This window comes from Malurus melanocephalus, unplaced genomic scaffold (assembly GCF_030028575.1).
Source record: "Malurus melanocephalus ecotype Western Australia unplaced genomic scaffold, MMel_1.1 scaffold_32, whole genome shotgun sequence".
NCBI lineage: Eukaryota > Metazoa > Chordata > Aves > Passeriformes > Maluridae > Malurus > Malurus melanocephalus.
In genome coordinates this window covers 665,812-678,643 of record NW_026623264.1, presented here as the reverse complement: position 1 = coordinate 678,643, position 12,832 = coordinate 665,812, and the positions used below count along the sequence as shown (strand labels likewise).

The following is a 12,832-nucleotide window of genomic DNA, read 5'->3' as shown; positions in this document are numbered from 1 at the left end:
GTCYCAAACCACTTTGAAATAAGATTAGTATCAAATGCAGCATTAGACTCATGGCACGCCTGTAGAATCAAAAGCACTAACTAGCCTGCCCAAAACAAGCATCAAYACTGGAGGAGGTAGACATGGGACCCTGTGATGCCTTTTTAAAAATTCACCACATGGGATGTTTGCTTGGATACAGCACAGGAGTTTCATCCAACTTACACTTTTTAAATCATAGACCTTCTATTCATTAAAGCCCCCTAACATAACTTCTAGGTGCAATCTACATTCTGCCTTTGGGAGAAAAATAAAAAAAAACTCATTTATTTTCAAAATTATTTCAAAATTTTTCAAAGTTTTCTCATTTTGCAGAATTTTTACATTTTTCATTTTGATTTTTTTTTTATATCATGCTGACATGTAAGAAATAATAGCAAAGCATATATTTCTTGAAATTAAAATCAGAAGTTCAAAACCTGGAAACAAGGATAGATAGCCTAGAATTAATCTGATGAGAATATTCAAATGATACAAACAAAAAAAAAAGTTAAACTGCAGAGTAATCAGCAACTACAAAAGATCATAAAATGCCATAAGATACTATAAATACACTAAAAAAAAGAACAAATTAAAATACTGAACAATTACTTCAAAGAAAAGGAAAGCAAATAAGAGGTGATACAAAGAATTCCCAGTGTTCAATACTTTCACTGCTTCAGTCTTTACCTGAAAAATCAATTGCAGCCAGATGCCTAACACTAGTGATTTTAAGAGGAAAAACTACAAGCCAGACAAGGGAAGCTGAAAGATATGCTGATGATTTAGATACCTTCAAATTGGCAGACTCTTGCGAAATTCACTCTAGAGCTTTTAACTGACTAACTAAACAAACCTCTAATCTATTGGCAACTGTTTTTCAGGAATGGAGAGGACAGAAAAGGGCAAATATATATCTTCCTTTGAAAAAGATAAAGGAAAGATGTGGGGAACTACTAACCACTAAGCCTAAATCAGACAACWGCACAAGTCATAGACAAAACTGATACATAAATAATGTATCAACATCTAATGGAATAGAAAGGTGATAAGAAAGAGCTGACATGAATTTATCAAGAATGGATTGTATCAAATGAGTCTAATTGCATTTTCAACTGGGAAACTTGCCTARTGGGTAAGAGGAAGAAGCAGATGAAAAATACTTCAGCTATAACTCTCTGTTTACTGTCCTAGATGATACTTCAGTAAAAAAGAAAAAAAAAAAACAGAAAATTACAATCTACGTGAAAATACTGCAAGGTAGATAAACATCTGGTGTGAAAAAACACACTAACTGAGAGCTTTCAAGGTCTGGTTGTCAGATCTGAAATKATATCATGAAGAGGTCTGACAATATTTCCATTAATAATGTGGATGAAGAAATAGAGAGCACATTCATGAAAGTGAACTTGTTATCAGGCTGCAAGTGACTTAAAGCACTCTGAGGTATGGAATTCGAATTCCATATTACCTTTACAAACCACCAGAACGCATCAAGTACTAGCAAGAAATGATGAAGAATGTTTTATTTGTGAAATAACTCTGTGAAAACCAGACTCAAACAATGCTGACCAAGCACATTCACCCAGTCCAAGTGTAGGACCCAGAAGAACYGCAGAGTTTTCCACTCCAGTCAGAAAACTCTGTGGGGCAAAGAGAGGTACAGAAAGCTGCAAAATCTATTTTAGGTATAAGGAATTATAGCTATAGTTCTAGGCAGATGTGTAACCTTCACAATATTCTGAAGAAAAGACAAARATGTAGGATTGAAGAGTGAATTTCAGCATTAATTTTTGAACTCTCACATCTGATTGGTTTTGTATCGCCAGACAGTGAATTAATAATCCTTTCTGAAATTCRAAATAATTGCTTCTGTATCTGTGCAAAGTTGGCTACAAGTCTCTAAATGAGAAAACCCTGAAAACTACACACACATCCATCACAGTCAGGCAAAAATAAGGCAAAAGTCAGGCAAATCCTTGCAGACCCTAGCCCACACCAGAGTTGCCTTAGCTTCTTACAGACAGATAGACCAATTTACTAGAAAAGTATTTGAAAAAAAGCTCTGTAACTATGCTACTATAACACAAGCATGAAAATTGCTCAGAATACAATTGTGGTGATCAACCTATGGGAGAGTGTGATTTGGGCAAACTAATTTTGGGTATTTGGCACAATTTGAAAAAATTCCAAATCTCAAAATTCTTCACAAAACAGATCTTCCACTCCTCTGCCTCTGACCTCACTATCTGTAAATTCTCCAGTGAATTGAGAACTGCCAGGGATAACATTTAATGACAGAAGAAACAAACATTTCTCATGCAAATATCTCCCAGATCATGCCACATCTAGTTTTCATCTAGCATGTCAAAGAGTAATTATCATCACTTTATACTTTCATAATTGTTAGCAGTGTTTGCTCCCACAAATATRCCTCATAATTCTTTTCTACAGGAAAGAACGCAAAYGGGRAAAAAAAAAGAGCAGCTATTCCTGATCATATATATCCATAAACYTCAGAGCTACTCCTTGCATGAGTGTTTCAGGGACAATACATGGGGTTTATTATGTGATAAATGATCACAAACATGAAATCCAGTTATTTSAGATGCTTTAAAATATTTTTGTTTGAAAACAAGAAATTCAAGGGTATCAATGATACAAAATAGCTAAATGTTTTTCAATAACAGGTCTARACTCCATCAATGAGGTTAAGGTTTTACAAAGGTTAATCCAGTTTAACTGCTACYACACAAAAGAGCAATCTCTCTGCTGCATTTTTGCATTATTTTCACTAAACCAGCCTTCTGTGTTTATCTCTTTATGAGCTAATTCAGCTCACTAAACTGGTAGAAATCTAATGTAAAAAAGAAACAAAAAAAAMMMMMAAAACAGCRTRGTGCWGGGGCAGTAGTTTCAGTTTCCAGGACAGCTCCTGCATTATCTCAGACATTCTGTAAACCATATCAACAAGAATGTAACAGCKGATGTCAATGACCTTGGTCTTCATTGAAGAGAAGACCGCTTTCCTGATATCCTTCCAAACTACAATTCAGGCTACATTGAAAAACTAAAATCAATCAACTTACTGCGAGACAGATTCTCAAGGGCTTTTCCAAGCTTTTTGCTCTCTTGAAGAATATGATTTAGTTCATCAAAATCATSGTTCTCCGGTTTTGTCTTCCAATCCCATTTAGGATGCTCTATTGACCTTGGCACTAAATATACACAGATATACAGATGAAGTTTAGATTTCGAAGTTCAGACTCCTACAGTAGAAAAAAAGCTGCACAATGAGTTTACAAGCTCAAGTATCTTGASTGGAAATTACTTAACTATCCTATTTTAACAGCTGGAAATATTTTCTTTGGTCAATGTAAAGTAAAAATGAAAACATCTATGAACAAATGCATACCTGAGATGATTCATTGCAACTGAATGAAYTGGTAAACAGGATAATTAATACTAATAATTGAAAATAATACAACTAATGCAATAACAAAAAATGTATTTAAACTATTTCACATGATGGCACTTCATCACAACAAAATAGAATTGTGCAGCCTAGGGGACAATAGGAAAAAAATGTCAAAACAAAAATGAGTTACTTTCGGCTTTGCTTGTGTTTTACTCAAGAAGAAATATTTTAGATACAGATTGTAAAACAACATTTTTTTTCAAAAATCATAAAGTGTAGACAACACAGTTCATTAAAAACAATGAAACAAAGTAATCATTCATGCTTTACAGCCTCTTCGTACTTTTGCTCAAGTAGCAAAATCTTTGTTTTGCTACTTAAACAAAGGCAATCTTTGGGAAGCACAGGCCCGTGCTCACAGTCTGCTGCTCATTATCTATTACCAAAGCTTTTAATCTAATTAAAAAAAAAAACAAACATTTTCTCAACTGTTAAGTTAAGTTTACTCACAACAAAGAAAAGGAGTGTCTGAGATATGCAGGACACACAATGAACAGMGCTCATTGAATAATGTGAACATTTTCAACCATTTGTAGAAATGAAAACAAAAACAATGCTCTTTCTGGAACTGCAGTTTAACATGTTCTTTTTGCCAGTGTTCAGAAGTAAGTGAGCTGCTGCCTTTGCCAYAAAGTGCAGTACTGTCTCCAAACACAGTATTACCATGCTGAGAACTGCACAYGCTGATGCGAAGATGATGATGCCTGATTCAGCTTTCTACCACACAGGACAAGTGGAATTTCTATCATTTCTTTCTACCACTTGCTGACCACTCACTTAAAAGTAACTTCAAAGAAAAGCCTAAAATGTCCAATATATCCTGGGCAGCTTCAACGTTTTTGTTTACTATTTTGACAGCTAAATTATGCTCACAAACTTCATTTTCACTACATAYTAAGAAGGCAACTTATAGACTCCTACAGATTGTGCTAAAAAGGTGGTATCATGATAATTTTGGACTTCAGAGTCCTTTTATGATAGCATGGGGAAATTATGTTCAGACATCAAGTCTAGTAGCTATTACAAAAGATATTAAATAACTTGGYATTGAAATACACCCTATTGCTGACTTCCCTTTGTGTGAATATAGAATCTGCCTCACTCTGGATCAGCTTCAACTTTCCCTTGTGGAGTTAACAGGCACCTTTTCCAGGTAAAGAAATGGGACAAAATTAAGTCCTTCTTTCACAAAGATTGTGATTCCATCTCCTGTAGACATAAACCAAGTCATCTTCCAAAGAGACATCTATAGAGAATCTGACGACCCAAAGCACCCTGATCTGTAACACCCACCCAGGAACCTGGCTATAAGGGAAGTTACTATATTAGACTGCAATTACAGACATTCTCAAAGACAGAAGACAAAAGAGACATTCAAAAAGACCTACAGGGATAAGAATAGAAGGAAAGGAGCACAAGAACCTTCAAAAAGGAGAAGGGAAGACAGAAGCAAGTTGGAGTGTCAGAGTYCAGTTCTGCTCTGTGTTCAAAACAGACAAGCAATGTATTTTCTTCTCAGGATGATGGAAATTATGASCTAGAGTGATTCCTAATAAATTCCTACAGCATGAGTAGTCTCTACTCAGATGAGCAGCTTGTGATTTTTGTCGATACTTATAAATTTCAATCACCATTTTATAACTCCATTTTATAACTGGTTTAAGAACTTCCGTGTCAATTAAAAGTTATGTAAATTCTTGTGTGACAAAAATTGACTCCATTCACAGACTGTAACAACTTACAAATTACACAGCAAACTTCAACATTTCTTATTTATGGAAAACAAAACATTACAGCTAATATTTTTTCAAAACTAACTGTAAATAAAAATATTTAATAAACTAGAAAAGGAACTTCATAGAAGTTCCCTATATTTTTACCCATCTTCCTTTTACATTGAGATCACATGCTCCTTTTAAAGCCTTTTGCAGTCATTTTGCCATCACCCTTCTGTGTGTCAACACTATATGTTACAGCATCATTCACTAGCAATACGACAGACTTTTCTGTCCATGTTTACACTGAACTTATCACACCAAAAAGAATCTCACAGTACCCCCTAATACAAACAGGCAACAATTTAATATAGCAAACACTATTACATTCACTCATTCCACAAAATCATAYCAGTAATTTCAAATCCCTCATCACATTACCCACCTCAACCTCATCTCTGTTATTTGAGAGATTTAGATAACATTTCCTCTTGAAATTATTTGTCTACAATTCAGAAGATTTGTTATATTTACATTGTAGCATTTATATTGAAAGATGCAGAGTTTCCCTTTACAGAGCAAAGATTTCACCATCTCATCTTAGGAGACTGGACAGACACTTGCCAGTAATTTCTGATTTTCTGGTGGTGTGTCCCAGCAACAAATGCACATTAGATTAATTCACAGATGTSTTATGAATTCTGCCACCAGAACATCAGCACACCTTTATTTTCTACTGGATGATGGTACAAGATCAGTACTGGTTTTACCAAACACACAAGTCTTTTCAATGCATGATTTGCAGACAGAGTAAGACTCAGCAGGTCCAAAACTTTCTGATTTTCAGATCAGCTCTTACTACCTCTTTGGAGAGGCTTTGGGAAAAAAATATACAATGAGGTAGAAACTGAAGACAAAGACAAATGGRAGATGGTGTGCAAATTTGGACAGAACAATAAATGTCTTCTAAACACGCTTGCTTTCTGCTGATCTGTGTAGTTAAAGTGGCACACAGTATCTGCTGATTTYGGGATAGATCAAGAAAAAAATGTCAGAAGAACATCAATATTAATCATTTTGGYGGAAAAAAAGAGAAGCAAGATACGGCAAAAAGGAACATGTCTGAAACCAAACTCTCTAATAGCAACCAAAACAAAATATAGTTTAAATACATGAAGTATTTTCAAAAAGTTGTAGACACAACTAATTGCAGGTGTAACTAATGAAAACAATAGGATTAATTAAGGTTTAAACCAGAGTTATAGCAAAAAAAAGAAAGCGCATTAACAGAAAAGCACGGAATCAGAGGATAATTAGGCTGGAAAGGACTTCTGGGAGTTTGTAGTCCATCCTGCTGCCCCCGACTGGTCCATTGAGGGCAGGTYGCTCAGGCTATTCAGTTCAGTTTTGAGTATCCCCCACGAGAAAGATTCCAYAGCATCTCTGAAAAACTTGTTCCACTGTCTGACTACCCTGACAGCATTATTTTGTTTCCTCTTGTCCTTTCATTAAATACTCTTGAGAAGATTCTAGGTCTTCTCTACCATCCTCCAGCGCAGTATTTGATGGTGACAATGAAATCTCCCCTCAGTTTTACTTCTTCAGTATGACCAAGCMAATTTCAGCTTTTCCTTGTCCATCACATGCTCAAACTCTGTCATCATCTTGGTGGACCTCCACAGAACTTGCTCCAGTACACCCCTGCTTCTCATGATGTGCTCCAGATTCCATCTCAAAAACAAACAYTGCTGGCTCTACTCTTGCTAATGCAGCCAGGTATGCAGGTCACCTTCAGCACTGCATGAGCACACAGCCACAGCTGCTTCATATTCCAARTCCTCATCTATCAGCATCCTTTTTCTGCAAAGCTACTTTCTAGACACACATATCCCATTTCATAATATTRGTGAGGGTTATTGCATCCAAGATGCAGGATTTTTAATTTGCCTGTGTTGAACTTCAAGAGGCTCCTCTCAGCCCATTCCTTGGTCCTATCCCTCTAACTAGCAGTCCTGCTATCCAGAATCCAGAAACTTACCACAGTTTGGTCTCATGTGCAAACCTAAGAGAAATTCTATTTCATCAAGCAAGGCATTAAGAAGTCTTAAATGGCATGAACTCAGCACCATTTCCTGAGCACGCCATTAATGATAGACTTTCCAACTGGAATTTGCATTGCTAATCAGACCACCAGCTGAGTCAACTTTCCATACAGCTTGTTGTCCACTTACWCAGTTAATATCAACTGAGTTTTAAGGATACTATGGGAAGCAGACAAAGGTTTTGCTAAACTCATGGTATGAAACATGTATTGCTGTTTTAGTTACAGGGCCAGTTATTTCACCTAAGAGAGCAACCATGTTGGTGTGATCAGACATATATGATCTCATAAATCCATGCCTGCTCTTCCAAATCACATTTTCCTCCTTGTGACTAGGAACACCTTCCAGGAAAAGGTGCTCAATAATCTTTGCAGAGGGTGACGTTAGGCTGATCAGATTGTCCTTCCTAAAAATCGATGTGGCATTTGCATTTTTCTAATCATCAAGAACATCCCACAATCTTTACAACCTTTCAAGGATAACAGAAYGGCCTTGCAATGACATTAGCCTCCTCTTTCAGCATGCTTAGAATCAATCCCATATAGTTCCAAGTATTTATGTATGTCCAGTTGCATTAAACACACCCTAATCCTACCTCGTTTGTAGGCAAAGCTGCACTCACACATGTTGCTTCTAGACTTGGGTAGCTTGAGAGTAAGTCTTACTTACTGAAGAGTATTATAAAGTATCATTCAGTCCACAGGGACAGATCCTTGATTCTAGTCCTATTAGAGATGCGTAAAATATTTCCTTGTTTGACATGAGACCTGATAGTTTAGAATGTCCRGCCTTYTCCTTGGCCCTCTAATGGGACAACTTGASGRCCAACAAGCATGAAACTTGTATTARGAACACAAGTGAAAGGAGTGACATGATGTCACCACCTGTCTGAGATAAAGACAGAGAACTTGAGATTTTTAGGAGATGGCATGAAAGTTATTTGATGCGTACCACAGAGACTGAAGAGCAAGAACAGGGCAGAAGGAAAGGAACACAGTATGACAAGAACAGCTCACAATACCTTTGCTTACTGTTTCTGACAGTGGATTTCCAGAAATTGCTGYTACCCAGCAAATCTGTTAGATTAGACACAGATTATGAGTAACTATGACCACTTATTTGCATATCTCTCTTTACCCTTGAAAATAAATTAAAATCCCCATGCTTCTTCTGAAYGGATTTAAAAATTCATGTGCTCATTGAGAGTTCTTTTTGAAGTACAGAATGTGTTTCAAGAAGAAGAAACAGACAAATGCTCCATTTCTAGAAAAAAATAATCCGGAGAAAATCTGATACAATGGGACACAGCTACCTCTAACAGCTATTTTCACTTGTTGCAGTTATTTATTCTCAGTAAAGAATGTCTCATAACCATACAAGACTGTTAATCACCCAAAAGAACAATAGCTCTTTTGCATAAAATTATCATGGTTTACTTTACCCATTGCTGGGTGGTGTTTTGACTTAGTGAGGCCACTGGGCGATTTTCCTTTGACTCCAYTGAAGTCTATACTTTAGCATCTTGCTGTTAGAGAAAAGACAACAAACCTTCTCTTGCAGCACACTATATGTCTGTTCTCATCTGGTACACCTGATCACACTTAGAGTTATCATAAAGATTTGGCTATTTTAAAAATTGCAAAAAGCTACAAGAGTCAACAGAASAAAATACCATTTTTCAATTTATTTTGGAGAAAAATCTTGTACAAACAATCCACTGTGTGTGTGTAACTATATCTATATATGTGTGTACATTGTAGATATATTGATTAGTGAAAAGAACCAGCATTAAGAATTACGCTTAAAAATTAGGTTTCTTCTACAGTCAGTACACAGAAAGCATTGTACTTCTTWAAGGCTTGTCTCCATTTTCATTACTTTTTTACAGGTAATTGACAATATACTCTTCAGCCATTCTATCTTGATTCTGCCTTTTATCTCACATTTAGATTCCTTCAGCAGCTCTCAGAACAGTGCACCTGTTCTACTGACACTATGCCCATACCTGGAGTGGTATCTGTTCATAATTCATAGTTTTGCATTGCCTGACCCACTGAAAAAATCTATTAGAACCAATATCAACAGAACAGATTTTACATATGCAAAATGGCAATGCAAACTAAAACATCAAACTATAATCAGTATGAAAACATAAAATTGTGCATGACACTAAAATATTAGTCAACTTTTTAATTCATCTATCCAGAATTCTTTTCTATTTACAATTGACAACATAGGGCATATAAAATATTCATAATTCAAGTGAGAGAAAGGCAAGAATCAAATTCTTCTAAMATAAACATATATAGATATTTCATCTGCTCACAGTCTGCTTCCCATTTTAAGTCTAAGTCAAGGAAAAACTCACTATAGGTTTGAAAATATGCACGAATTATTAATGTAGTGAAGCTTTCTTACATGACTTGGACTCCGGTGATGGTGGAGAAATGTTGGACACAGCAAGGTCACTTTTCGACTTTTTAGGCTTTTTTGCATTTACCTGCCAAGGCTTATCATAACTTCTAAAATCTCTTCTTGTTCCTTTATTTTCTGTTAAAATAATCAAATTAGAATATTACAACATGTGTAGGGTCATTTTTCCAAGACTTATCAAATAATGAATAAAAGAACCCCAAGGTCCATCAATCCAAATCAAAGACAGCTCTTTTTTCCCAGCTATTCTGATTTTATATTTAATACATTTATTCCATTTCCTTAATATCAAATCTTAGAAATTAATAGGTTTTTCATAAAAAGGTATATATTTTATTATTAAAAAGTTCTTAATGTCCATGTTACATACATGTTTTCTGCCTATGCTTAAAACTGCATATTTGACATAAATAGCTGATTTGTCAGTAAATTAATGTGGCTATCAGCAGCTCTTTAASATCAACTATAGTCTGAAATTCATTAGTCAGTTTTTAAATACAAAACTCATATTKTAAGAGTAGCTTTTACCAGAATATTAAAACCAAGATTTCTACTTTACAGTCAAAGTAGATACCATTTCAGAATATTATTTTAAATCTTCTGAAGATTTACAATCATACATTATTCACACTGGAGTTCATAAAGTAGCATAGCATCTTCACATTAAGAGTTGGATAGACAGGTTGTTAAAAATGTGTATTATTAAAGAAAATACCTCAATCATGGTTGATCTCTGACACAAAWACAGCGTGGGAGGGAAAAGGAAAACAAACCAAAGACAAAGCAAAGAGGACAGCAAGGGAGCCTCTCTCATGGACACAAGACTGTTTCCACTCTGTCACTCTGATCCACACTCATATGATATCTATATAGGCTGAACTGACARACAGCAAATAAATTAAATTCAGTATCTGCTGGACAAACACTATTTATTCTGCATGTTCAAAACCACAGAGCAGTACCTGYTCAGTAGATATGCATGCATCCAGGAAATCATGGATGTAAGTGTGGGCAGATTATAGCAGACACTAGCCATTTCCAGAACATACCTGATGATTCACTCTCTGCCCAAAGGGCAGCAGAGCCAGACAATGTCCTCTGAAGCTGATTGCGACTCCCCTGCTTGGACTGAAGATGATCAATTAAAAATGGGATTGGCTGGTCAGGTGTCTCTGTTATCAGTTTGGTCATCAACTCCTTTAGAAAATTAAACCAAAACAAAAAGTTAGTGAGATTTGCATATAAACTAATTCTGTATTTACTAAAAGTAAATGAGCCTTTAAAAAGGAAAGGTCTCTTTTCAGATTTGAAGAAAACAGCTGAAAACATCCACCTCCTCAATCTACGGCTAGCTTTGCTCTATGAAGCGCTCATATYTGACGGGTTATCAGCCTATACAGTCTCATATCCACGAGAATACAGGTTTGAAAAACCCAGCCCCTGCTACCTGTTTAAATTTACCCCAAACAATCAAAATACTGTTCATTTAACCATTCAGAGCAAGCACCTTTTCAGAGCACCAAAGTAGCTCTTCTCTGACCGAGTTTCTTCTCATTGGAAACTAGTGTATCAGGAAAATTCATGAATTTTTCATCTCATCCAGACATGKAACAATTGTCTGGTTAGAATATGTATTCCCATCTGGGAACTCCAAGGTCTGATCAAACACATTTTTAGAAAGGTTTTAAAGCAAGTCATCAAAAATACTGTTGTATAGGCATAAGCAAATATTTTATTACACTGTTGCAGACATGGATACAAAGCYATTGTCAACAGGAAAGCATCTTCTATGCCATGCATTGATGCTATCCAACTGCTGTTCTACACCTTGGCCGTGCAGGGCTGCAGGAAGAGAAGCACTCTCCATTATTCCTGCTGGGATTCTTCCCAGCTTCCTCGGCATAAAACACATTAGCAATCCAGAAAGAAGCTGTAGCTCTGGTGTGTGCATATGCTCTTGGAGGAAAATGAATGATTCAGGGCAGGTGAGGTGACTTAGCATTACCATCAGTTAAGTGTTGGGAAAAGATACTTCAGAGGAAGTATACCAAATAGCAGTAAAAATATGAACACAGGATTACTAAGGYACAGCAAGTTATCTTTGTCCACAAAAAGGAGAAAACATGCCCAATCCCATCTCTTGTGAAGACATGATCATCTGTGTTGTGGTTTTTGATATTTATCCACAGTGAAGCAAAAAAACCCAGATGTCTTTGGTTTGGAGCTCAAACTCCACAGGGAGATATTGAGCTACTTACTAGTCTTAGAACTGTTAAAGCTACGGAGTATAACCTCATCCATACTGCCTCTCACGAAGGTAGGAGAAACCCTCCAGTATTAATCAAATAAGAAAAATTCAGAAATTGGAGTAATTCATATTTTAGTTGCTTGGCAACACTGACAGCAAATCTCTCCTTTTTCCCTGCCACATGCAGAATTAGTGAGAGTGGAAAGATGCAATCTAGTGCTTGCAATGGACTACAATAGCTGTAGTAATTCCACTGCAGAGGATTCTATTACCAAAGGAAAAGTGCCAATCTGTGACAGCTGACTTATAATTTAAATAATTTCTCAGAATCATGTTTTGAAAATTATTTTTGTCTTAGATTAATAATGCATTGTGAATTAACATAGTATTAAGAAAGGTAATACAGAAAAATGAAAAATTTTAGGATGCCTACATATCAACGTAAGACAAATGCTAGTAGATTGCTGCCATTACTGACTTGCTTGAAATAGGAATGAGTGGTCTTAAAGTAACAGAAACACATCTAATAAAATAAAACTGATTACAGGATTCTTTACCTCATTCTGAGAAGTAGCAAAAAACCTAAAGATCAAGGTGATGCAAAATTAGACCCTATTAAAAAAGACCACTTTTTGTACCTACTGTTATATTGATAATAAGACCTGAGTGATACAGAGAACTGTACCGTCCCAGAGAATAATCAGTCCTATCTGTGACAGCAGATAAAGTTTAAAGAACTGTAGATAAAGGCTCCTTTTATCTGGAATAACAAATGTGTTGCATCAATCATGTACACCTGAAGTTAAAAAAAAAAAAAAAAAAAAAAAAAAAAAAAACA

General features: G+C 35.8%; 1 protein-coding gene across 1 annotated transcript in view; it reads right to left on the bottom strand.

The window, feature by feature from the left end:
- The window catches only part of CUNH8orf34 (chromosome unknown C8orf34 homolog), a 145,600-nt gene that overhangs the window by 111,058 nt on the left and 21,710 nt on the right, over positions 1–12,832 (bottom strand). Inside the window, exons 2-4 of the mRNA XM_057363911.1 lie at positions 10,796–10,943; positions 9,732–9,863; positions 3,108–3,236 (exon numbers count right to left, since the gene is read on the bottom strand). Of these exons, the coding sequence (XP_057219894.1) occupies positions 3,108–3,236; positions 9,732–9,863; positions 10,796–10,943 (409 nt within the window). The remainder of the gene's footprint in view (positions 1–3,107; positions 3,237–9,731; positions 9,864–10,795; positions 10,944–12,832) is intronic.